This window comes from Octopus bimaculoides, chromosome 5 (genome assembly GCF_046866305.1).
Source record: "Octopus bimaculoides isolate indiv1 chromosome 5, ASM4686630v1, whole genome shotgun sequence".
NCBI classification, from domain to species: Eukaryota; Metazoa; Mollusca; class Cephalopoda; order Octopoda; family Octopodidae; genus Octopus; species Octopus bimaculoides.
In genome coordinates this window covers 125,349,678-125,377,651 of record NC_142932.1, presented here as the reverse complement: position 1 = coordinate 125,377,651, position 27,974 = coordinate 125,349,678, and the positions used below count along the sequence as shown (strand labels likewise).

Genomic DNA, 27,974 nt, shown 5'->3' with positions numbered 1-27,974 from the left:
GTAGACATTAAACAATGATGATGCTGGTGATGTTAGTATTTATAAAAGACCAACACAGTTAAAACACTATGTGCAATAAAATCTGCTAAATGTTTGCAGATGTTCAGTTATTTCTTCATGCAACCCAAAGAATATATTTTCATTCAGCAATTTAACCAGTCATTTACTTCATACCAGCCAACAACAACAACAACAGCCCACAAGTCCATTTAATACTGCCATAATATAATTCCTAGCTTCTTCACAATACTGCTTTGTATCACTGCCTTCATTTCCCCTTCTCCACATAGCTAACCACTGAAATATTTAATCACACTATATTCTTTTTCATTTCCCACCCCCCACTATGAAGTTCAGTTTGTTTACTTGCTCCATTGTGTGTTTTGATATATCACAATCCATTGAAGCTGTGACGGTCGGAGGTGAATACTGTATCTTATTTTTAATGTTTTTGATTGTAAGGTATAACAAATATTACTATTTCTTAAGTAAGAAGCTATGATGGTAAACTTGTCACTTATAACTTAATTATAAATATTTATCACCATGCATAACTCTTAATTCAGGCTGCGTAAATGTTATGATGAATTATACATACCAAGACACAGAACGTGTGTTTAATGTGTGCATGTATGTTGAAGATGTGGATTCATATTCTTTTTACCGTTACATAAAAAAATACACAGTTTCATAAATACAGAAATAAATTTAACAAGTTGAAAGAACATGAAGTAAAGGAAAATAATTTCTACATTAGTTTATTTATGTACATTTGGCATAGTACAATTGGAAAGTAAGGTCATTTTGTCGTAGAGAATTACAACTTAAAATTCACACTAACTAATCTTTCATACTAACTACTAGAGTTCACAACAATTCAATCTTGTTGGATTTGAGTATTGAACATGGCATAAAGATTAGCCGATACTCAAAAGGGTGAGTGTCGTGGATTTGAGTGACAATCAACGATCACTGGAGAATTTCCCAAAAATCAGGGTTTTTATAACTGCTCATACAGGAATTCTAAGAACTGTACTTTGTGAAAGATTTCTTTAATGAAAGTTCAGAATTCGTATACGGGCAGTAATTTTTAACCAATGAGAAATCAACAATTTCTCCTGTTCGGGCAAACGAACCTATGTTCTCTCTCCGCCTCTAATGAGTTTGCTACAAAGCTATGGGGACCTCCAGTTTTTCTTTTCATGAGTGATTACTAGCCCATTCTAATATCTCATTGAAACATTCAGAAAATAATACTCACCCTTCATCTCCTTCTTTTAAAAGGATTATTTCATTATCACCTTCAACAGACACACACTCACCAGGCATAAGAATGTGTTTCTCAGACTCTGCAGATGTATGCTTGACTATTCTCAAATGTCTGGACAAAGTCTACAAAACAATATGCATTACACAAGTTAAACAGGATAATCCAAGAAAATTGATGATTGCCTGCTTCTGCATATAGCAAATATAAAATGTTCAATAAAAATAATCATTAGGCTAATAATGTCGTGTATAAAGCACTTATGCTGGTTTCATGAATAAAGCATCCATACTGATGCCATGTTAAAAGCATCCATGTTAGTGTCATGTAAAAAGCACTGGTGATGGTGCCACATAAAAAGCACTGGTGCTGGTGCCACATAAAAAGCACCAGGTCCACTGTAAAGTGGTTGGCATTAGGAAGAGCATCCAGCCACAGAAACCATGCCAAAACAGATAATTGGAGCCTGGTACAGCATTCTGGCTGGTCAGCTCCTCTCAGACTATCCAACCCATGCCAGCATGGAAAACAGATGCTAAATGATGATGACAACAACAATGATGATGATGATGATGATGATGATGATGATAATGAAGCTAATGATTTTGTTCTCTTCACTATGGGTTTAACTTCCATTTATTACAATTTCTTGACTCACTGGCCCTCGTGCCTGTGGCACGTAAAATCACCCACTACACTCTCAGAGTGGTTGGCATTAGGAAGGGCATCCAGCTGTAGAAACTCTGCCAGATCAGATTGGAGCCTGGTGCACCCACCTGGCTCGCCAGTCCTCAGTCAAATCATCCAACCCATGCCAGTATGAAAAGCAGATGTTAAATGATGATGATGAGGAGGATGAATTAAAACTATATTATGTTAGTATCCACTTTACTATTTGCTTTCCATTTAGCAGGAGTCCCTAGCCATTTTCTCCTCAATCATTATTTCAAGTTGTCATTCCAACCAGTATCTATTCATTATAACTCTATATTCAGTCATTTTAGCTCTAGAAATACTAAGAATACTTTGCTAAAGAGGTCTGATAATGCTGAAACCTGTCCATAGTTTCAATAGTGTTTACCTCTCACTCCATTCTAATCTTAATTCATTAAATTCTGGAGTTACTTATCCTACTTTTCTTAACCAAATTTAATCATCAAGCACATGATTTTTTTTTTTTTGTTTGTTCTCATTAAGTTTGTAATTTCAGTCAATTAAAATCTCTTCTCTTACTGCTTGAAGCATGTTAGCAGCAACCTTACTATTCATATAACTTAGTTTGCCATGAAGAAGAGAAAATATAAAGCATTTCTAAGGTTTTTCAGTAGATGCCTCATATATCAGATATCTCCTCTTCATGACAACTTAATTTATATCACGTTGCGCATGGCTTAGTGGTTAGGATGTTGGATTCATGATCATAAGATTGCGATTTCAATTCCTGGACCAGGCGACATGTTGCATTCTTGAGAATAACATTTCATTTCACGTTGCTCCAGTCCATTCAGTTGGCAAGAATGAGTAATCCTACAACAGACCAGCACTGTGCCCACTGAATCGCCAATTTCAATTTCATCATTCTGAGAAGAATAAAACAAATACAACTAATACATGTTATATATATATATATGCGTGGCCGTTGCCAGTACTGCCTGACTGGCCTTCATGCGGGTGACATGTAAAAGCACCCACTACACTCTCTGAGTGGTTGGCGTTAGGAAGGGCATCCAGCTGTAGAAACTCTGCCAAATCAGATTGGAGCCTGGTGTTGCCATCCGGTTTCAGTCCTCAGTTAAATCATCCAACCCATGCTAGCATGGAAAGCAGACGTTAAACGATGATGATGATGATGATGCAATCAGTGTCATTGACTCAGTTCATCCAAGCCTGCTCAATAAATAATCTTTATTACAATGTTAGCTATTGCTTATTGTCTATTAAGAATTTCATGCCTTAATTCTTTTGTAAGTTTATTACTGTTTTTCTATAATAACATAAAAATGTAACACATATAACTAACATAAGAAATATAACTAAATAAAAAGCTACCTACCAAGTCTTTTGCATTTTCATCTTGAACAAGTTCACTATTGAACTGCTTAGTAGCAGCCTGTGGAAAAAGAAAAGAAAATTATTATACTAAGGCTCAATAAACATTTATTTTTCTTGTGTTAGTTACACAGGTATCAGACCTCTTATCTAGAATCCAGAAATTCAGTTATTTTTTAAACTGGCTGGCTTTGAATTTTACGGGCTGTAGTAGTTTGCCACACGGTCACTTTGTTTTGGTTTCCATAGCTTTTAAATGGCTTAATAGAGATCAAACAGACCCTGCTCTAGAAATGTATTAATTTGTATATATTATACAATTTTGTTCTTACTTTTTGTTGTTTATTTTATATTTTCAGTATATAGTTAGCCTGCGTCCAGAAATTCGGAAAATCCATAAATCTGGATCATCTCCGGTCCCACGGTTGCCAGATAAGAGGCACCTGTATATGTTCATAGTATCACTTACATTCATGTATCAGGTTATATCATCTATCTTTTACTTGTTTCGTTCATCAGACTGTGGCCATGCTGGGGCACTGCCTTGAAGAATTTTAGTCAACCCCAGGACTTTTCTTTTAAACTTGGTGCTTATCTTATTGGTCTCTTTTGCCGGACCATTAAGTTATGGAGACATAAACATGCTGACATTGGTTTACAAGTGGTAGTGGGGGAGCAAACAGAGACACAAAGACACACACACACACACACATGCGTGTGCACCCCCACCACACACACAGAGTATGCAAGAAAGGATCTGAAAACCCAGAAGATGACTTTCAGTCAGGGATTGTGCATAACAAATAAAGGATAGAATTGGTATTTCATTGATTCTACCATTTACAATTGTTTCAATAAAAATGGTTGATAAATCATATACTTTTGAAAACATAGAAGATAATGATATTCTTTTCTACTCTAGGCACAAGACCCAAAGTTTTTGGGAAGGGGGCCAGTCGATTAGATTGACCTCAGTACACAACTGGTACTTAATTTATCGACCCCGAAAGGATGAAAGGCAAAGTTGACCTTGGTGGAACTTGAACTCAGAACGTAAAGACAGACGAAATATCACTAAGCATTTTGCCCGGCATGCTAGCGTTTCTGCCAGCTCACCACCTTATAGGAGATAATGATATTGTCATATTGATTATATAAAATGTATTATTTAATGGTGAAGACACGTGGCTCAGTGGTTAGAGTATCTGGCTCACAATCAAAATATATAAGTTCAATTCCCAGCAGCATGATGTGTCATTCAGCAAGACACTTTATGTTGTTCCACTTCATTCACCTGGCAGAAATAAGTAGTACCTGTATTTCAAAGGGCCAGATTTGAGTACTCAACCAGCTGCACATTAATTTTATGAGCAGACTGTCGTGCTGATCAGATCAACTGGAACACTCATCATCACAACAGACAGAGTGCCAGTATTATACAATAACTGACTGATATTAAGCACCCTTCAATCCTTGGGTGATATGCAAAGCACCCTTCAACCATTGGGTGATATGCTGTGCCTGTGAAGACCTGTCAAACCAAGTGAAATCATAGGCATGGCTGATGCCATTGCTGTCTGACTGGCACCCATGCTGGTGGCATGTAAAAAGCACTGTTTGAACATTGGGCCTCATGAAGGCAGTGACGGGTAATGCTTGTGTAGACCTGTTAAGCCAGGTGAGAGCATAGTTATGGCCAATGTCAGTGTCAGGCCAGTGGCATGTAAAATACACTCACTACACTCTTGGAGTGGTTGGCATTAGGAAGGGCATCCAGCTGTAGAAACCTTGCCAAATCAGATTGGAACCTGGTGCAGTCCACCAGCTTACCAGTCTTCAATCAAACCATCCAACCCATGCCAGCATGAAAGCAGACATTAAATGATGATGATGATAATAGTCATAACTTTTGTGAGCAATTAGACATGGTTACAAAATGGATGAGTTTACTTATATATGGACGACCTGGTTGAGAAATGTTTAATTAATTAAGGCAGCAGGGCTTATTGTTAGAAATGTAAATGAAGAAAAAGTGGATTGCTATGTAATCGTATTTCTTAACAAGAACATTTTACAAGTTCCATTCATTAATCAATCCATAAATTCAGACATCTGTCTCGTTGAGACAGTGAAACATTTCAAAATGTGTAATAAATTCATCCACTTTGATCTCTGTTTGACAAACTGTTAGACTACATGACATAAAAGTGATTCAGCGTAAACACACATACATACATAAATCAAAAGCAAGCCTGTTAGCCTCACAAGTAAGACTGCAGTAGTTGACAAATAAAATGAAAAATGACTTACATCAATTTTCCAATTGTTTTTCTCCAAATAATATTTAGCTCGACCATAATCAATCCAATTGTCTATTGAGAACCGTTTAACAAGCAGAGCTTTGTTAAACCCCATCTTGTTCCAGTGTTTGCTGTGGACAATTAATAAAGAAACATAATACAGCTATTTAATTCTGAGAAATAAAGAAATTAGTGTTAAATTTTTATTTTTTTAAATGGCAGATTAATGTTGATGTACAATATAGTTTGATGAAAAATGTTTTAAATCAAAACCTAAATTAAAAATTGAAGTCTTTGGCAAAAAAACTACATAAAGGAACACATATAATTATATATGCACAATAAAACCCAGATTCATCCACTTACCTTTCAACAAATTTTTTTAAACATTTGAACCAATTCCTACTAGCTTCAGCTCCCTATAGGGGCTGGTACGAGCAGTATCTCTCTCAAACTTGGCTTTTTCAGAATAAATGCATCAACGTAATCATAAAGCAGGCTCTGGCTCAGGTTAATATCCCCTCAGTTCTGGAGTCATCAGGATTATCCAGAAGTGATGGGAAGAGATCAGATGGTCTTCCACTTTGTCCCTATGTAAGAGGTAGGTGTCTCATCTGGGATGTCACAGTCTGTGGCTCTTTTGCTCCTTCTCACATCCTGGATGATGTAGTAAATGGGAGGGTCACTGTTTCTGTAGGTGAACAGAACAAAATCTTTAAGTATCAGAACTTGTCAGTGAACCATTTCTTCCAGCCTGTGGAGTTTGAGATGTTTGGAAGGGCTAGGCTGATAACAAAAAAGCTATTGTCATCATTGGTGGCTCACCTTACTGAAGTGCCGAGTAATGCCCATGAGGGTGTTTGGCTATTCTGTATGTTGCTATTCTGTATGTTGACTTACTTCAGGAAGTTCCACTGAACCTTGTGATATGCAACCAACTGAAGCACTCAGTGTTGAATTCATGTTTTTTTTTTCTTTCTTTCTCTTTTTCTCCTTTTTCTTTCTTTCTTCACTCATGCTCCTGTTTTCTTAGGTTTGGGATTTGTATTTTAATGTAATTTTCTATTATATATGTATCATACACATATGTGTTATACATGTACTTAAATTATATTTTTAATAAATAAAACATGTATTGTTTGCATGAACTGAACTACAGTTTCTTTTTTTTTTTTTGTTTTTTTTTTTTTGTAACTTAATGTTCAGCTTATTTTTTTATAATTTAATAAAATATTTCATTGAGGGTTTTTCCTTTTTCTATTGTTTGCATGCCTTGGGGGTAAAATCATTAAAACTTATTAAAATATTACTACACTCATTTAATCATCAGCTAATTATTTTTCTTTGATCAGCGTTCATAAAACATTTTCCATCTCATTAGTACACTGGTATGAGTATTTTTTAAGCCTGCAGATACCTTTAACTACTGATGTACTTTGGGTTGTCTTTTTTTTTTCTTTTTCTTTCCCTCCCCATTCTCTTCTAAAAGGTAGATATTGTAGATTTGGCTAATCTATAAAATTTGAATTAATTTCAAATTTTCATAAGGCCAGTATTTCAGGGGAGGGAGTAAGTCAATCACATCAACTCCCACCCTCCATGCTCAACTGGTACTTAATTTATTGACCCCAAAAGGATGAAAAGCAAAAGTCAGCCTCAGTGGAATTTGAACTCAGAATGTAAAAAATGCTTAGCAGCATTTTGTTCAACATGCTAATGATTCTGCTAGTTCACTGCCTTACATATTTTATTCTTTTATTTGTTTCAGTCATTTGACTGCGGCCATGCTGGAGCACCACCTTCAGTCGAGCAAATCAACCTCAGGATATTTTCTTTGTAAGCCTAGTACTTATTCTATCAGTCTCTTTTGCCGAACCGCTAAGTTAAGGGGATGTAAAGGCACCACCATCGGTTGTCAAGCGATGTTAAGGGGACAAACACAGACACACAAACATATACACACACACACACACACACATATATATATATATATATATATATATATATATATATATATATATACATATATATATATATATACGATGGGCTTCTTTCAGTTTCTGTCTACCAAATCCACTCACAAAGCTTTGGTCAGCCCGAGGCTATAGTAGAAGACACTTGCCCAAGGTGCCATGTAGTGGGAATGAACCTGGAATCATGTGGTTGGTAAGCAAGTGCTTACCACACAGCCACTCCTGCGCTTATTGTATACAGTGCTTCAGGTGCACTACAATTCATCAGATAACTTACACTGATGCCACTTTCTCTTTTAGAAATAATCTTTTTGCTTTTACAGCAATGTTCTTTCATGCAGACATTGGAAAATATTTTCTGAGAAACAAATGATAATCACAATAACATTGATTTTCATATGGAGCCTAATTTATCTTCAGAAACACTGGTTCTGTTTCCAATAAGATAACACACCTCAGTGTTAACAAAAATTAGATGGAACATGTAAGGGAAAATCAGTTTGATTTTACGTGCAGATTAATTTTGGCATTTCTACAGATGTGTGTTCTGCCATACCGATTTTGTTGCCTTGTAACTTCCGGAAAAATGAATATTTTTTTATGAAACTTTCTACAAATACCTTCCAGAATGTGTAGATTACGATTATATTGGAATTTAATGAAAAACAAAAAAAGTTTGGTGGATTCGTATACATACAGACTGACACAGGTCACATACATCTACAAAATGAGACTCGAAATTTCAAAAAAACTGTAATGTGTGTCAGTATGTGTGTGTGTTCACACAATTTTACTTTTCACATCAAATTCTGATATAATTGTGGTCGCAAGGCAGATGCTTTGTCTGGGATGTCACAGTTAGCTACTCCTTTGCTTCTTCTCACATCTTGGATGCTGCGGTCAGGGCAAGATCCACAACTTCTGTGGCTGAGCAGAACAAAATCATGAAATACCACGATCTGTCGGCTAACGACATTTTCCATCCTGTGGCATTCAAGATGTTTGGTGGGGTCGGACCACTAACTGCAAGATTCCTCTCTTCACCGGCAACTCACCTGCAGAGGTAACTGGTGAGGCTCATGAAAGTGCTTGACTGTTCCAGTGCATCAACTTTGCCATCACCTACAGCAACACTGCAAGCATGCTGCCGTGCCTCAATAGCCATTAGTGAGGTTTCCAAGCACCCCCAACTTTTCAACCCAAGGTGGAGAGTTGTTTTTTTCTAATTTAATTTTGTAAAACTCTAATATAATAGATAATAAAATCAGGATTTGAACTCAGAATGTTAAGATAATCATTGTAATTTACACAATCTGAAAAGTATTTGTAGAAAATTTCATGAAAAAAACACACACTTTTCTGAAAGTTATGAGGAACAATACCAACTCATGTAAATTTTCCGAAACTCCACAGAAAAAACTTTTTCACAAATTCCAATATAATTGGAATCTACACCATCTGAAGCGTATTTCTTTGATGAATATCAATTTTTTTGGAGGGTATGAGGAAACAAAGTCGTAGAGAGAGCACACATTAGTAGGAATGCCTTAATTTTCTGTAGATGTAACAAATTCTCCTCTTGGATATTTGGAATGGTGCGATATATCATTTTGTGCCCTTTTGGTTCGACAACTCTGTAATACAATACATACTATGCAAGGGAGATAATTCAGGATGACTTTAAGTTCTTCATGTGCCAACACATAAACAGCGCGCGCGCATACGAACGCACACTATTTTTTGAAAATCAGTCAATGAAATGATTGTATTAATGTCCAAATTAACCCATTCGTGCCGAAATTTTTCTAGTAAATGAAATTGCCTGGGAGTTCACAGATACTACTATTTTGGGTCAATGGAAATACCTTCACCTGGGAACAGAAAAAGAAACAAACCAGCATCGGAGATGCTAACAAGTGTGTGGAAAACAAATATGAAAAAGAATGTGCGCTGACGACCCGGGGGGGAGGGGAAAATTCACAAGATTTGATTTTTCCGTCATCGGGTAAAATGTATCTATATTGATTTTTTTTTTTTTTTTTATGGAACCCACGTTTTTGGTTATGGAGGATCCGATTATGAAAAAAGGTTTTTCAAAATTCTTTTTTCACTTTTCCCGAAATTTTTTTTTTTTTTTGTAGAAAAATACGAAGATTATGATTCTGAAAAAAATTTTGTTTGTAAAATTTCAATTTTTCAACAAGGAAAGAAAAAAAAAATATACCTTCAGGCCTTCAAGCCGGCTATCCACATGCTAGAAATAACAGCCAAATCTTACAAAACTGCGATAACATAATAAAATTTCGAAAATACGATTTTTGAAAAAAAATTTTTTTTTAATAATTGGATCCTCTATAACCAAAAACGCGTGATTCCGTAAAAAAAAAATCAATACTTATCCATTTTACCCAAATTTATAACGGAAAAATCGGATCTTATGAATTTTCCGAAAGTTCCCTCCCCACCCACCAGGGTCGTCAGCGCGCATTTTTTTTTATATTCGTTTTCCATGCACATGTTAACATTCCTCACCCCAGGATGGTTAATTTTTTTTTTTTTTTTTTGTTCCCCGCTGAGAATTTTTATATTGACCTTATTTTGCCCTAAATAACAACAGACAAAATATTTCATTGAAATCCGTTTGATGCAGACTGCATACGCGTTAAGAACAGGTTTCATTCTTTGATACAGATCATACACAAATCACAACTTGTATCAAGTATTTGTTTTATACCCTTATAAATTAAGTGTCAGTTTAAACGGACGATCGGCTTGAATGGGTTAAGGAAACATTCGTTACCGTGATTTCCGTACACTTTCTCATTATAAAGAGTTGTGTGTGTGTGTATAATTATATACATACATACATACATACATATATATATAGGCCAGCCATAAGGCGATAGCGTGGAGGCGCAATGGCCCAGTGGTTAGGGCAGGGGACTCGCGGTTTCGACTCCCAGACAGGGCGTTGTGAGTGTTTATTGAGCGAATACACCTAAAGCTCCACAAGGTTCCGGCAGGGGGTGGTGGCGAACCCTGCTATACACTTTCACCGCAACTTTCTCTCACTCTTTCTTCTCGTTTCTGTTATACATGTACTTCAAAGGGCCAGCTTTGTCACACACACACACACACACACACACACACATATATATATATGCGTAGGAGTGGTTGTGTGGTAAGTAGCTTGCTTATCAACCACTTTGTATGTATGTAACATGTTCCATCGCAACTCATGTTTGCTTGGTATTCATGCATTGTATTATTAGGAATAAAACAATGAAAATAGTTCCAATCATTGCAAATGTATCGTAACGGACTCTTCCCGAAGAGTTCGGCAATTTCTGTTGTTTGAGTAAGAACGACACAGCCCTGAACATAGAGTTACCATCACCCATGACTTTATTAAAGGGTTGATTGAAATTAATAAATTAATTCTACGTTTATGGATTTGTGTTGCAAGATTCCTGATGTGAAATCTCCAGTAGTCATTAATTTTTCTTTTCTTTTTTTGCCAAACACACGCACCATATATTCCTTCTTCGCTCGTTTATTCCTGTTCTTATACTAACTCATGTCCTATTTCTTTACTGCCCACAAGGGGCTACACAGAGAGGGCAGACAAACGGATTAAGTCGATTATATTGACCCCAGTGCGTAACTGGTACTTAATTCATCGACCCCGAAAGGATGAAAAGCAAAGTCGACCTCGGCGGAATTTGAACTCAGAACTCATGTCCATTGTCCGGACAATGGACATGAGTTAAAATAAGAACAGGAATAATTAAGTGAAGAAGGAATATATGGTGCGTGTGTTTATTTAGCCAAAATAATAATAATAATAATAATAATGACCATCCCGAAATGCAACAATAATAAATTAATATAACTGTTGAATATTTTTTCAGTAAATTTAGTAAGGGACTTCACCTTCAGTTTAAACTTTACGTGGTTTTGTGAACAGAACGCGACGGAAAACTACAACCCCCAAACGGGATAAGATTCTAAGTGATAGGAATTTCTCCTCAAGAAATTTGTCTTTCTAACTTTGCGATGGATGAATGAGTGATTATAATTTTGTAAATAATAAAAACGAAGTTAATAAGGTACTTCACCTTCAATGTTGTTGACTTCAGACGTCGTCTTCTTCGTGAAGAGAAAAATGATTTGACTCGAAGTATTTAGCAGACGATAATTTTAAAATTATCGTCTGCTCACAAATGGGGAGGAAATGAATACTTCGGTTATTTCCGGATAATTTCGGTTTAAACCGAGTCGTGTCTATGAATGTATGTTGGGGAGAGAGGAGAGAGAGAGAGAGAAAGAGAGAGAGACAAGCAGAGAGTGAGAGACAGAAGGAAAGAGAGCAAGAGACAGAAGGAAAGAGAGCGAGAGAGAGAGAGAGAGAGGGGGAACGCGCGAGAATGTTACTCTGAAAGATAGCTGTATTAACGATACCATTCCACTCCCACTCTACACTTATAAGTTACACAACTCTGTTCTTCTTTTGATATCAGTTACACTCATTATGCCAGCACCGCCATTGCCCTTACTTAGATAACTTAAATAGGTTTCGTCTAGTAGAGGCGCAGGCCATGTCTAACTTAATAGCACTACTAACATTCTTGCCCAACCAATCCTTCAATTTTAAAAGTTATAAGATATATATATATATATATATCTTATCACAGTCTGTTAAAGTCTGTCATACCGGCCATGACGAAGGGAAATAGCCCTGAAACTCGAGTCGCCTTTATATATATATATTTATATTTATATATTTATATATTTGATCCTTTATATTGAACACTCAATATTTCATCTACATTCAATACTTTCTTTCATGGTGCCATCCATTTTTATGTTATTTTATTTTATATTGTATATTGTATATCATATTATATATTCCATATTCTATACCCCACATTAGTTCTGCAGGAATATAAATAAAACATAAAAAACAGACAGTGTTGGAACTCTTTTAAGCAAAATAATATATTCCTCTATACACAATCATACAAAAAACCCCACCTTTTTTGTATTTATTTTTACTCGCATATATATATATATATATATATATATATATATATATATATATATATATATATATACTTGCTGAACCCTAAATTTTAAATTGTGTGTGTGTATATATATATATTTATATATATATATATATATATATATATATATATATATATATATTTATATATATATATATATATATATATATATATATTTATACAGTCAATCCAAACAAGAAAAAACAAGAGAAAACACGAAGAAACAACGCGAGGACGTGGAATAAGTAGTGTTATTGGATACTCAGAAAAGGAAAGAAATATATGTGTGTGTGTGTGTGTATATATATATATATATATATATATATATATATATATATATATATATATATATATATATATATAACTTTTATAAGGAATATTCTAAAAGAATATGTAACTGAACTTATATTGAGTGCTCTATTATTTTGAGCAAATATATATATATATATATATATATAATAATAATAATAATAATATGACAACAAAAGAATGAATGAGACCTATTATGTAAATAGAGGAGCGTTTTTGTCTTAATAATTGATGAGATGTCAAGTAGCCTTTAGCTCCAGCATCTGGAACACCACTATTATGACAAGAAACTGATTGTCCTATATTATATATACAGACATACACACACACACAGCAATAAGAAAATGGAGGGGATCAAGATGTGGTATTCATCAACTTTTAGACATTATGTCTATTCATTTATTTTTTATAAAAGCAATTATAACAATATACATACATGTATAACATATTATGCTTTACATATACAATATATAAAAATACCAGTAATTATTAAAATATATAATTTGGAGCATAGAAAGTAGAAAGCATCCTACTTTCTACACTCAAGTTACATATTTTAATAATTACTGGTATATTTATATATTGTATATGTAAAGCATATTATGCTATACATGTATGTATATTGTTATAATGGCTTTTTTTTTTAAATAAATAAACAGGCATAATATAATGTCTAAAAGTTGATGAATACCGCCTCTTGATCCTCTCCATTTTCTTATTGCTGTATAAATTAAGGGTAAAAAAAACCTTATTTACCCTCACCCATTTATTACATTCGGTAGTGTAATTGTCATGCAATGAAAAAACACTTGTGTATTAGTAATTGGGTATTCTACCAGCAGCATATTGGATAGATATTATCCCTTAGTTGGATTCACAACCTCTAACTCTCTTGGAATTATATATATTCGCCATGATAGATCAGTAGCCACTACACATTCTTTATTTTCTCTCCTTGATTCTTTCTGTGTTCGTTTCTGTGGAAGAGCGTAGGCTTGAAATGTTAAAAATTTTTTTCACTTCCTGAGCATTATACTAATACATCTGTTTGTTGTCTACACCACCTGTCTTCGTCTGTTGTCTTTTTCATGAATTTTCCCTATACATATATATATATATATATATATATATAAACAAATAGTAAATGAGTATATGCATATATACATACAGGTATGTGCATACCGACATCCACTTGTATGTATAGGTGCATATCTGGGTACAGGACATTGCAAACAAAACGTAGACGAGAAAACACACAAGCCACATAGAGAACATTCTTCTTCATCATATATATATATATATATATATATATGCACGCACACATACATATCTATCTATCTATAGATAAATACCAGAGTAAGCACATAAATGTGAAACAAAGTAGAAAAAGAATAGTATTCAAATACCAGATGTAGAGTAAAATGCCTTATTAATGAAACTGCAAAGACATCACAAAAACATTCAGTCTTTGCAGCTTTATTAATAAAGTATATATATATATATATATATATATATATATATATATATATATATATGTATATATATATATATATATATATATGTATATATATATATATATATATATATGTATATATATATATATATATATATATATATATATATATATATATATATATATATATATATATATATATATATATGTATGTATATATATATATATATATATATATATATATATATATATATATATATTTATCTTATGATATTTACTTTACTTTATATTATACTTATTTATTGTGCTTTTAATTATTAATTTTTCTATATGTGATAGTGGATTTTCATCGATGAGTTCTTGAAAATTGGTTATTTTCCCTAAAACTATATATATTTTATATATACTTTATCTATAAGGCTCAATTTAATTTTAATTTTTTATAAATTGATTTTAATTGAGTCTTTTACCTGTAATTTTGGATTTTGTCCCTAATAATATTATTATATATATATATATATATATATATATATATATATATATATGTATATATATATGTATATATATATATGTATATATATATATATATATATATATGTATATATATATATATATATATATATATATGTATATATATATATATATATATGTATATATATATATATATATATATATATATATATGTATATATATATATATATATATATATATGTATATATATATATATATATATATATATGTATATATATATATATATATATATATATATGTATATATATATATATATATATATATATATGTATATATATATATATATATATATATATATGTATATATATATATATATATATATATATATATGTATATATCATCATCATCGTTTAACGTCCGCTTTCCATGCTAGCATGGGTTGGACGATTTGACTGAGGACTGGTGAAACCGGATGGCAACACCAGGCTCCAGTCTGATTTGGCAGAGTTTCTACAGCTGGATGCCCTTCCTAACGCCAACCACTCAGAGAGTGTAGTGGGTGCTTTTACGTGTCACCCCGCACGAAAACGGCCACGCTCGAAATGGTGTCTTTTATGTGCCACCCGCACAAGCCAGTCCAGGGGCACTGGCAACGATCTCGCTCGAAAATCCTACAGGAGCCAGTCAGGCGGTACTGGCAACGGCCACGCTCAAAATGGTGCATCTCATGTGCCACCCGCACAAGAACCAGTCCAGGGGCACTGGCAACGATCTTACTTGGCTTGCCGGGTCTTCTCACGCACAGCCCATTTCCAAAGGTCTCGGTCCGTAGTCATCGCCTCGGTGAGGCCCCAATGTACGAAGGTCTTGCCTCACCACCTCAGCCCAGGTCTTCCTGGGCCTACCTCTTCCACGGGTTCCCTCAACTGTTAGGGTGTGGCACTTTTTCACGCAGCTATCCTCCTCCATTCTCACCACATGTCCATACCAGCGCAATCGTCTCTCTTGCACGCCACAACTGATGCTTCTAATGTTCAGCTTTTCTCTCAAGATACTTACACTCTGACGGGTATTCACATTGACATTACACATCCAACGGAGCATACTGGCTTCATTCCTTGCGAGCTTACGTATGTCCTCAGCAGTTACAGCCCATGTTTCACTATATATATATATATATGTATATATATATATATATATATATATATATATATATATATATATATATATATATATATATATACACACACACACTCATACACACGTGTGTGTGTGTGTGTGTGAGTGTATAACAAATAGTGAGGGCTGATCAATCCAGGTAAAATACTCCATAAGCTCTCTGTTGGTACACCACGCTAACACTATTACTTAGATTAGTGAAGAATTCCAAGCAATCTTTTGGTAGGGTCCCAAGTTATGGTTCATCACAATTCTATACTGTAAATCCCTGGATGGGCTTCAGATGAATTGGTTTTTACAGAGTGAGATATAAGAAACAAGTTACAAATAATGGCCATTACACATAATTCCTTTATTAGAGCAAAACTTGGTTTACAGTTGTTTCCAGTAGTCATTATAGGTACAATTACTGATAGGTTTCCTTAATTGATGAATAGACCAGTTGAGTAAACCTATCAATAATGTACTTAGAATGACTACTGGAAACAGTTGTAAGCCAAATTTTGCTCTAATAAAGGAATTATATGTAATGGCCATCATTTATAGTTTGTTTCTTATATCTCACTCTGAAATTATTGTGTATAGTGCTCACTATATGTGTGTGTGTGTGTGTGTTTGTGCGTGTGACCGTCTTTGTCACTGTTCTACTACAAATAAACATTAAAGAAATAAAAATTTTATATGGAACTTGCCAAACGTATAGTTTCACTTTCTCGAGACTAATACCAATCAGTAAATATGTCTTTCTTCTTAGTTGAAATTTACAGAAAAACAAAAGGCAAAGACAGGTGTATAAACAACAAGCAGGTGTATTAGTTTGATGCTCGGGAAGGTGAGAATGTCTTTTATGTTTCGAGCCTACGCTCTTCAACAGAAAGGAATATGAGGAAATAAACAGAGAGAATAAAAAAAAAACTGGTGGATTTAGCAGTCAATCAGGGTAAATGGTTGGAGAAAAGTAGTTGGACAGGAGAGCTGCACAAGCACAGCTTCACTCGAGGGAAGGGAATTGGAGGGCAGGGAATTTAAATTACAATTTTTTTTTTTTTGCTTATATCCCAGCAATGAACCACACATGATACTTTCCTATCATCAAACCATAAAATGTGTTTATCACGAGAAAAAATTGAAAAACTTCAATGCATGTGAGAGTGATAAAGAAACAAGGAAGGTGTTCATGGGATATAATAGAAACAACAGTCAAATCTCCCTTGAATGACATACCTTTTCATCTATATATATATATATATATATATATGTGGCCGTTTTCGTGCGGGTGACACGTAAAAGCACCCACTACACTCTCTGAGTGGTTGGCGTTAGGAAGGGCATCCAGCTGTAGAAACTCTGCCAAATTAGATTGGAGCCTGGTGTAGCCATCCGGTTGCACCAGTCCTCAGTCAAATCGTCCAACCCATGCTAGCATGGAAGCGGACGTTAAACGATGATGATGATGATGATGATATTGCACCAAAAAGGCTTCTCCCATGGTTTTTTAGCATGCAGTGCCCAAAACATTAGCTGGAGGGTGGTACTGAGGGGTGGTGATGAAAATCATAAATTTTCAAATAGGTGTTTTTTCATAAAAAAGATACCCTCCCTCCCACTATATCATTTCGAAGGCTGTGGTGGAAAATAAATTGGAAAAATCCCCATCAAGACTAAAAAAATCTAATTGATGTGAATGTCCTGATCAGAAACTCCGATAAAAAAAAAAAAATTGATAAATCTCCATTTTTCTGGAACTTATGAAAACATAAAGCCAACTTGCATAAATTTTATAAAACTTCTCTCCCAACCCTCGAAAAAAAATTTCATAACAAATTCTGATATACATTATTTACATTTGACAGATATTTGTCCTCATCTTGTTTATTGTTAACACAACGTGTCGGCTGATATACCCTCCAGCCTTCATCAGGTGTCTTGGGGAAATTTCGAACCTAGGTTCTCATTCCTAAGGTATTTTTCGATGTTACTGTTATTATTATAATTATTCAGGTCACTGCCTGGAATCGATCTCGGAATCTTGGGGTTAGTAGCCCACACTCTTAACCACTATGCCATATGTCTGTGGGCAATTATGAGGAGAATTTTAGGGCTTATAAATCTAATATTTTCCTATCCTTCCTTAATACCGATTCCCATATGCTTTCATATCTGCACTCGGTCTGCTTAGGGATTTATGTAATCTGAAGTGTGAACATAAAAAAAAATATTCTGGAAGTTATGAGGAAACAAATTTGGAGTGGGTGGGCACACTTGTGAAAGTATGCCTAAAAAATAGACATTTTTCTGAAAGTTATGAGGAAACAAAACTTTCCTTTCGAGGGCTAATATTTCCTTTCAAGGGCTAATACAGAATCCCAGCCCCTGGAAAAATGCATTTAAAAAAAAATATTTTTCGGATTCTTACATTTTAGATGTCGGAGATTACAAATATGCAAAAAAAAAATTATAATTTCATTCTCCACACCCATCCAATTAAAAATCTTTGAACTTTTTTCAAAATTTTTTTCTCCTATATTTTAGATGACGGAGATTCTGAATACGCAAGAAACCACCTTTTCAAGATTTTTAATTCAAAAAGCATATAGATATATGTATAAAGAATAGATAGATATGAATGTCTTCCTGGGGTTAAAAACAATAGTAACACCGTCTTTTATAGGACTGCCACATTTAATTGACAAATATCTCTTATGAATAAACAGATAGGGATAAATAGATTGACAGACAAATAAATGTATGGTTGAAACAGCTCAAAATTTAAAATTGGGGGAGGGGGTAAAATTTAAGCCCCTTGTTAAATTTTATAACATTAATGCTTGTTTCTCATAAAATGGTGTATATTTAATTTGATTACTTAAGGCAAACAAGTAAAATGCAAATTATTTTCACTTAAACGCTTTTGTCTATATTTAATTTCAATTTGCATATGTTCGTCAATTTGCTACAATCTGTTTAAAGAAAACAGAATCAAAATTTTAAATTGGGTGGGGGGGGCAAGTGGTGGTGGTTTTGGGATAGTGTGGGGGGGGGGGGGGGCAGTTGAAATTAAAAATTTTTTTTTGCATATTCATAATCTCTGACATCTAAAACGGAGAAGTCCAAGAAAATTTTGCATGGATAGCAGTGGGGAGGGGGGAGTACTTCAGAAAATTCACAAGATCTGATTTTTTTTCCCCTCGTAACTTTAAGGAAAATGGATATCTTTTAATGAAATTATATATATATTCCTTTCAAACAGCATGCATTACGGATGCCTAATGTGCCACAAATCTCTTATTTTTGTTTGGCGGGTAGAAACCGGAACTATTGGAAAAAGTTTTTATTTTTTTCAATGACTGAATTACGGTGACCTAATCTGCAATCTGGGATTAATATATCCAGTGATTTTTAAGAGATATATAAAAGATATTTCGTTTTAATATTCTTTTCTACTCTAGGCACAAGGCCCAAAATTTTTGGGGAGGGAGCCAGTCGATTAGATCGACCCTAGTACGCAACTGGTACTTAATTTATTGACCCCAAAAGGATGAAATGCAAAGTCGACCTTGGTGGAATTTGAACGCAGAATGTAAAGACAGACGGAATACTGCTAAGCAAGTGTGGCATGCTAACGTTTCTGCCAGCTCCCTGCCTTCATTTTGTTTTATTAGCACACCGAGTGAACTGCTTGGTGGTATTTCGTCAGCCATTATACGTTCTGAGTTCGAAATCCGCCAAGGTCGACTTTGCCTTTCATCCTTTCAGGGTCGATTAAATAAGTACCAGTTACGCACTGGGGTCGATGTAATCGACTTAATCCCTTTGTCTGTTCTTGTTTGACCCCTCTATTTTTAGCCCCCTGTGGGAAATAAGAAAATAAATATTATAATTTTACTTGTTTCCCCCACACACAAACACTAACGTGGTTTTTGTAGGGATTTTCTATCATTCTTTCTCTCTTCTGTCCAGACTGCGTAACCACTAATTTTTATAACTTCAGCATTTCCATTTATTATTCTTTTCAAACTTGCTTGAATTTTCAATCTAATGTAATCCACATTCTAGAAAACGTATTTCGGCAAAATGTTATCTTAAAATATGGATAAAGAAAAGGGGCTAATGCAGTTTCGCCCCTCACCTTCAAAAACGCATTTTTGGGGGTCCCTCACCTTTATTTTTCCAAACAAAAATTAGGGGTTTACGGCACATTAGGCATCCATAATGCATATCGTTTAAAAGTTATTTATATACAACTTTGGCGAAGGTAAAGAATACGCACACCCGGTGGTTAGGGGTTAGGGTATTTGTTACGCCGAAAACCGGTGGTATACGTATTCTTTATTGCCCCCACAACTTCATTAAAAGATATTTATTTTCCTCAAAGTTATGGGCAAAAACCTCGGCTCTTGTGAATTTTTCAAAGTCCTCTCCCTACCCTCTCGGAAAAGATTCTACCCACAAATTTCTTTATAACCATAATGTACGCCGTTTGAAAAGTATTTATATAAAATTTCATTTTAAAAAATCCCATTTTCCTAAAATGAGGGAAAAACTCGGATCTTGTGAATTTTCCGAAGTCCTTTCCCCATCCACCACCATTGCTTTCCGCGCATTTTTGTTTTCATATTCGTTTCCTACACATTTTTTTTTTTTTTTTTTGGTAAATTTTCTGATCTTCACTAGGGTGTTAGGGTTAGGGTTAGGATTAGCGTTTAGGGTTATGGTTACGGTTTTAGGGTTAGGATTAGGGTTAGGGAATTCCGTCCCTAACCATAACCATAACCGTAACCCTAACACCCTATTGAAGATCGTGCGGGTGTTAATCTGAAAATTTACCCTTTTTTTTTAACACCTGTTGCAATATTTTTTTTGTTTTCTTTGATTTCGTTTCCGGGTAATAATTGTAAACATTAACCATCATGATTGTTTCAAAAGAATGCATTTTCAAGAAGAGGTGCGATTCTGCTTTAGCCCCAAATTTCAATACAATTCTAATTTATACCATCTGAAAGGTATTAGTACAAAAAAATTTCATTAAAAAATATTAATTTTTTCTGAAAGTGATGAGAAAACAGTCGAAGGTGTACGCTTTTGTAGATAAACTATATATTGGTATATATGTACGCCTCCCGCTTTTTTTTTTACATTAAATTTCGATATAATCATAATCAATATCAACTGAAAGAATTTTGTGGAAAATTTCATTGAAATATATCCATTTTTCTGAAAGTTAAGAGGGAATAAAGTCGGAAACACGGATATACAAACTTATGTAGGACATTCGAAAATTTATGCCGAAGTCATTTCAATCGATGAAATATTTCTAATTAAATTTCTTGTCTTCCAGACAAATCATATTTATTACCAAAATAAAAAGTTTTTCCAACCCCCAACCAATCTCTTCTCACTTTTATTAATCGTAAAAGTTTATTTTTCGTTCAAACTTTTTTCATTTCCTGGTTCCCTTCAGTATAAATACTTTCAAATAAAACTTTAGAGACAATCAAACTTAACTTTATATTACAGAAATGTAGTTATATATAAACTTGAAAATTAGTTTATCATGTAATTTCCAATATCATTATTAACATTAGTAATAATAATGATAAGATATTAATAATAACAATATAATTAAGCGAGCAAAACAATCTTACCTTCCTCCACTCAACTGAAGCCGAAGGAATTAATGACGGAACTGTGCTTCCCTGACACCGGTCAATGGCAGTTACAACGATAATAATTCACTTTCAGTTTTAAATTTCGTTCTCCCACCTTGTTAATGTTGATATAATAATTTTGTTTACGTAAATCAGGTTCAATTTGTTAATTCTTAAGAGAAAATATTCAATTAGTATAAAAAATTTGCTTTGATTTTAATTCGAACAATAGCAGTGTTTTCTTTTTTTTTTAGCAGACGACAATATTAGCAATGAAGTTTGCTGGGGAAGTAAGTTATCGAGTTTATTTGTGGAGCAACAAATTACTTGACTTACTGATTCTCAAACTGACTAAAGCCACTAAAAGATACTAATGAAATTCTCTACTTTGCCATACCTCCTTATTAATGAGAAAACAACATATAATTCTATCTTCGCCTTAGTGTTGGACGATTAAAAAGAAAATCAAATTATCTCTAATAGATTTTGTTGAATTTCTTCCAACAACTCTAAATTTTCATCAGATTGTTTTCAAAAAATTAAGCTCTAATGTAGACAAGAAATTTGGAATTGTGGGTACTACTAAAGCAGCGCGGATCCGAACACGCAGTCGCGCGTCCGCGCTAGCTAGTCTTCAGTGGTCGATCCTAACCCTAACCCTATCCCTAACCCTAACCCTAACCCTAACCCTGTCTCTAACCCTAACCCTATCCCTATCCCTAACCCTATCCCTAACCCGCGTGTGCAAATGAATACGTGTTTAGGGTTAGGGTTAGGGTTAGGATCGACCACTCACGACTAGCTAGCGCGGACGCGCGTCTGCGCGTTCGGGTCCGCGCTGCTGTAGTAGTACCGGAATTGTGGGGAGGAATTTCAACCATGTTTCGTGGTCTGCTACCACAACAGCTCCTTTATAGGATCCAGTTAGCTCAAGACATCATCAGGAGGAACCACGTCCGGTTTCGGCCCCTACTCCTCTACCGTTTTGACGTGGCGGGGCCACCCCCTTTCAGAGGTGTCTTCAGCTCTGGTGTTGGGTGCATGTCTTCTTTCACTGTTTGTGACTGTTCTAATTCAACTGTGGAATGTCCCTCGCTATGGTTATTTTCCAGGAGGTTCTGGCCACACGTCTTACGGTTCATCAACCCGCGTTGTTGAATTACTTTCTTCCGACATACCTTCCCTTGGTGGATTAGGATCCAGTTAGCTGAAGACATCATCAGGAGGAACCACGTCCGGTTTCGGCCCCTATTCCTCTACCGTTTTGACGTGGCGGGGCCCCTCCTTTCGGAGGTGTCTTCAGCTCTGGTGTTGGGTGTATGTCTTCTTTCTTCTATTCCCTGGCCTCTTCGATGCAGCATCAACGAGTGTCAGCGTCCAACTGATCGTCATGTCAAGTTCCCCTTTTTATATCTGCTGCTAGGCTCCAGCAGGCAGCCCCAGCTAGTTGTCACGTGACACTGTCTAAATTTCCCGCTGCTAGGGTCCAGTATGAATTTTAAACATACACACACACACACACACACACAGAAAATCTGCCTTTTATAGTATAGATTAATGAATGCGATTTTCGTAACCAGCATGCAAAACTACAACAGAGTTACATTCTTCGAAAGATAATCTTGGTTATCTTTTCTATTACTTTCACAAATCTGGAAATTTTAAAATAAAATGAACATTTTCACATTTGCTATATTGATGTCATTTTTCACACTGAATCCGAGCGAAGGTAAGGAATACACACACCACCTGTATTCGGCGTTTAGGGTTAGAGTTAGTGTTAGGTTTAGGGCTAGGGTTAGGTTTACGTTTAGGGTTAGATTGGGGTTACGCCGAAAAGGGTGCTGTGCCTATTCTTTATCTCCACCTGAATCCAAATTTTAGATTCATTTATTCACAGGAATTTGTAGAAAATGTCATAACCATCACATCCTTGTCTCGTTATTGAACATGGCAATTTGTCTGTCCCCCCTTTCAAATCAACACAGGGCCAGTTCCATTTTTGTCATGAGAAACACTGACAAATGAATTGTTTGTAGCCTTTACTGGCCTTCACTTCTTTCTACTCACTGAATCTGTTTAGTGTAATATTTAGATAGGAACCCAGAAGAGATTTAATTACAATACATTGAAATGTTCTTAAATTAAGCGGCGTTCATTTTCGTTGTCTTATTAATAGTCAATAATTGTGTGATGCTGATTAAATGTTCGTGCTTAAACTTTCATCATATAAAATATTTAATTTAGTGAAAAGAAATGGATTTTACAAAAAAAAAAAACAAAGAAAGAGAGAAAAAAATAACGCAGCATCAAGTGCTTCAGTTGGTGTCTTATTTGGTGTTTGGAGTGATTACTAGTGATGGCGATGTTATGCCTCCATTCATCTTCCCACACAGCCTCACATTCAACAAGGAGGCCTACATCAAGTACCTAGAGAAGGTAGTGCTGCCCTGGGTCAAGAGTGTGGCTGCTGGAAGACCCTATGTCTGGCAACAAGACTCTGCATCATGCCACACAAGCAGGAGAACCCAGTCATAGCTGTCAGACAATTTCTGTGACCATACCACCCCTAACATCTGGCCACCTAACTCCCCAGACTGAAATTTCCTTGATTATTATGTGTGGAGCACATTTGAGTGAGAGACCAACAAAACTCCTTGTAACACCAAAGATGAACTGAAGGCAAGGATTATAGCAACATTCATCAACTTAAGCAAGGAGACTGTCCAGAAAAGTTGCAGGAGATTTCGAAGTTATCTGCAGGCCGTGATTGAAGCCAATGGCGATTTTATTGAATGAATTTAGTCTTTAGTATTTCAAGATATTTTAATGTAATTTTGGTAAATATATCTGTTAAAAAGAGATGTCAGTGTTATTTTCCTTTTTGTGTAATGTAGACAACAATATATTCACCGCATCCTATATATATATAACTTCAATCGCAAGGAACGAAGCCAGTATGCTCTGATGGATGTGTAATGTCAGTGTGCTTACTAGACAGAGTGTAAGTACCTTGAGAGAAAAGTTGAACCGAAGAAGCATCAGTTGTGGTGTGTGAGAGAGACAATTGCACTGCTATGGTCATGTGGTGAGAATGGATGAGGATAGCTGTGTGAAAAAGTGCTACATCCTAGAGGTTGAGGGAACTTGTGGAAGAGGTAGACCCAGGAAGACCTGGGATGAGGTGCTGAAGCATGACTTTCGAACATTAGGCCTCACCAAAGCAATGACTTGTGACCGAGACCTTTGGAAATATGCTGTGTGTAAGAAGACCTGGCAAGCCAAGTGAGACTATAATCTGAGGCCTCTGCCAGGGGCGCAGCCAGCCCACTTATGCGTACCTTTCCTTCATTGGACACTAAACTGTGTTTGCTAAGACCTGTTGAGGCAAATGAAATCGAACCAAATTTCGACGACTGGCACCAATGCCGACCTCTCCTTCATTGGACACTAAACTCGGCTTGCGAAGACTTGTTGGGGCAAGTGAAATCGAAATTGAACCAAATTTGACGACTGGCACCAATGCGAACCTCTCCTTCATTGGACACTAAACTCCGCTTGCGAAGACCTGTTGGGGTAAGTGAAATCAAAATCATGATTGAACCAAATTCGATGACTAGCACCTGTGCCAGTGGAGCGCTAACAGCACTGTCCGAGCATGATCAATGCCAGAGCAGCTGACTGGCTTCCGTGCCAGTGTCACGTAAATAGCACCATTTGAGCATGATTGTTGCCAGTGTCACCTTACTGTCACTTGTGCCGGTGGCACATGAAAAAGCTTTTGAGCGAGGTCATTGCCAGTGCCACTGGACTGGCTCCAGTGCAGGTGGCACGTAAAATACACCATTTTGAGCGTGGCCATTGCCAGTACTGCCTGAGTGGCCTTCGTGCCGGTGGCACATAAAAGCACCCACTGCACTCTCGGAGTGGTTGGCATTAGGAAGGGCATCCAGCTGTAGAAACTCTGCCAAATCAGATTGGAGCCAGGTTCGCCAGTCCTCAGTCAAATCGTCCAGCCCATGCTAGCATGGAAGGTGGACGTTAAATGATGATGATGAACTAGTATGCTTTTCTGAAGCTTGATAGAAATGAAGCTAGTATGCTTTACTGGATGTGAAATGTCAATGTGCATGTATGACATAGTGTAAGCATCTTGAGAGAAAAGTTGAGCATAAGAGGCATCAGATGTGGTGTGCAAAAGAGAAGACTATGCTGGTATGGCTATGTGATGTGTATGAGGACGACTGTTAAGAAGTGTCGGTTTCTAACTGTGGTAGACTCAAGAAGATGTGGAGTGATGTAGCGAAGCATGATCTTTGGATGTTGGGTGTGATGGAGGTGATGACAAATGATTGAGACCTTTGGAGGTTTGCTGTGTTTGAGAAGACTCGTCAGACCAAGTGAAACAGTAGTTGTGGACAGTGCTGGTGACACATAAAAGGCACCTGTGCCAGTGACATGTAAAAGGCAGTCACTACACTCTTGGAATGGTTGTTGTTAGGAAGGACATCCAGCCGTAGAAACCAACTAAAATCAGACTGGTGCCTTGTACAGCTCTCTGGTTTACCAGTTCCATTTAAACTGTTTAACCCATGCCAGCATGGAAAACAGGCACTAAATTATGACAATGATGATGATGATGATAAATATGAGTATACATATATCTACTTTTGTGTAGGAGTTCACCTCTTGTGTGTCATATTCCTCCAGGTCATATCAGAGGAATTCAAGACTGGCACCCCTGAGAGCTTCTCTATGCTGATAACTTTGTTCTTATAGCTGAATCACTACCTGAACTAGAGAAGAAATTTCAGGTGTGGAAACAAGGTCTGGAATCATCATCATCATCATCATCATCATCATCATTGTTTAACGTCCGCTTTCCATGCTAGCATGGGTTGGACGATTTGACTGAGGACTGGTGAAACCGGATGGCAACACCAGGCTCCAATCTAATTTGGCAGAGTTTCTACAGCTGGATGCCTTTCCTAACGCCAACCACTCAGAGAGTGTAGTGGATGCTTTTATCTGTCACCCGCACGAAGGCCAGTCAGGCAGTACTGGCAACGGCCACGCTCAAAATGATGTCTTTTATGTGCCACCCGCACAAGAGCCAGTCCAGGGGCACTGGTAATGATCTCGCTCGAAAATCCTACGAAGGCCAGTCAGGCGGTACTGGCAACAGCCACGCTCAAAATGGTGCATCTTATGTGCCACCCGCACAAGAGCCAGTCCAGGAGCACTGGCAACGATCTCACTTGACAAATCACAAGTCCTCTCTGGGAGATGACCTTGCTTGATATGTAAGAAGAGTGTTGGTAGAAACTGCATGAGTTGTACTCAGTGCAAGCGTTGGACACATAAGAGCTGTAGCTGTATCAAGGGTAGGTTAACAGAGAAAATAGTCTTTGTGGCAAACGTGTGGGTGCATATATAAATAATATATCATCATCATCGTTTAACGTCCGCTTTCCATACCAGCGCAATCGTCTCTCTTGCACACCACAACTGATGCTTCTTAGGTTCAGCTTTTCTCTCAAGATACTTACACTCTGCCGAGAATGCACACTGACATTACTCATCCATCGGAGCATATTGGCTTCATTCCTTGTGAGCTTACGCATGTCCTCAGCAGTCACGGCTCATGTTTCACTGCCATGTAGCATGGCTGTTCGTACACATGCGTCATATAGTTTTCCTTTTACTCTGAGTGAGAGGCCCTTTGTCACCAGCAGAGGCAAGAGCTCTCTGAACTTTGCCCAGGCTATTCTTATTCTAGTAGCTACACTTTCAGCGTACCCACTTCCACTACTAACTTTGTCACCCAGATAGCGGAAGCTATCAACTACCTCTAGTTTTTCTCCCTGGAATGAGACAGAAGTTGTTTTCTGCATATTTTCAGTGTTTATTGCACCTGAACATCTGCCACATAAAAAAACTAACTTCCTAGTTAACCTGCCTTTGATATTGCTACTAACTTCCTAGTTAACCGGCGTTATATATACATATATATATATATTGATACACACACACACACATAGATATATATATATATCAATATAAATACACGAAAGTTCACTTCATTTGACTAAAAATTCTTCGAGTTGATGTTCCAGCATGGCCGCAGCCTAATGATTGAAATTAGTAAAACATAAAAGACAAAGATCCATGGAAGGTAATGTTGTTGAAGAGCACATGCATCACTAAATGTGACTGATGCTAAAGAATTGATATTACCTACTACATGACAATACTACATGTG

At 36.1% G+C, this 27,974-nt stretch overlaps 1 protein-coding gene across 2 annotated transcripts in view; it reads right to left on the bottom strand.

Annotated features, from left to right (window-relative positions):
* Positions 1-21,847, bottom strand: part of LOC106877687 (uncharacterized) — a 288,271-nt gene extending 266,424 nt beyond the window's left edge. For both annotated transcript variants that reach the window (XM_089353047.1, XM_089353048.1), the window contains exons 1-4: positions 21,710-21,847; positions 5,627-5,747; positions 3,321-3,377; positions 1,262-1,392 (exon numbers count right to left, since the gene is read on the bottom strand). In XM_089353047.1, the coding sequence (XP_089209173.1) occupies positions 1,262-1,392; positions 3,321-3,377; positions 5,627-5,731 (293 nt within the window). In that variant the 5' untranslated portion in view covers positions 5,732-5,747; positions 21,710-21,847. The remainder of the gene's footprint in view (positions 1-1,261; positions 1,393-3,320; positions 3,378-5,626; positions 5,748-21,709) is intronic.
* Positions 21,848-27,974: the final 6,127 nt, after the last annotated feature.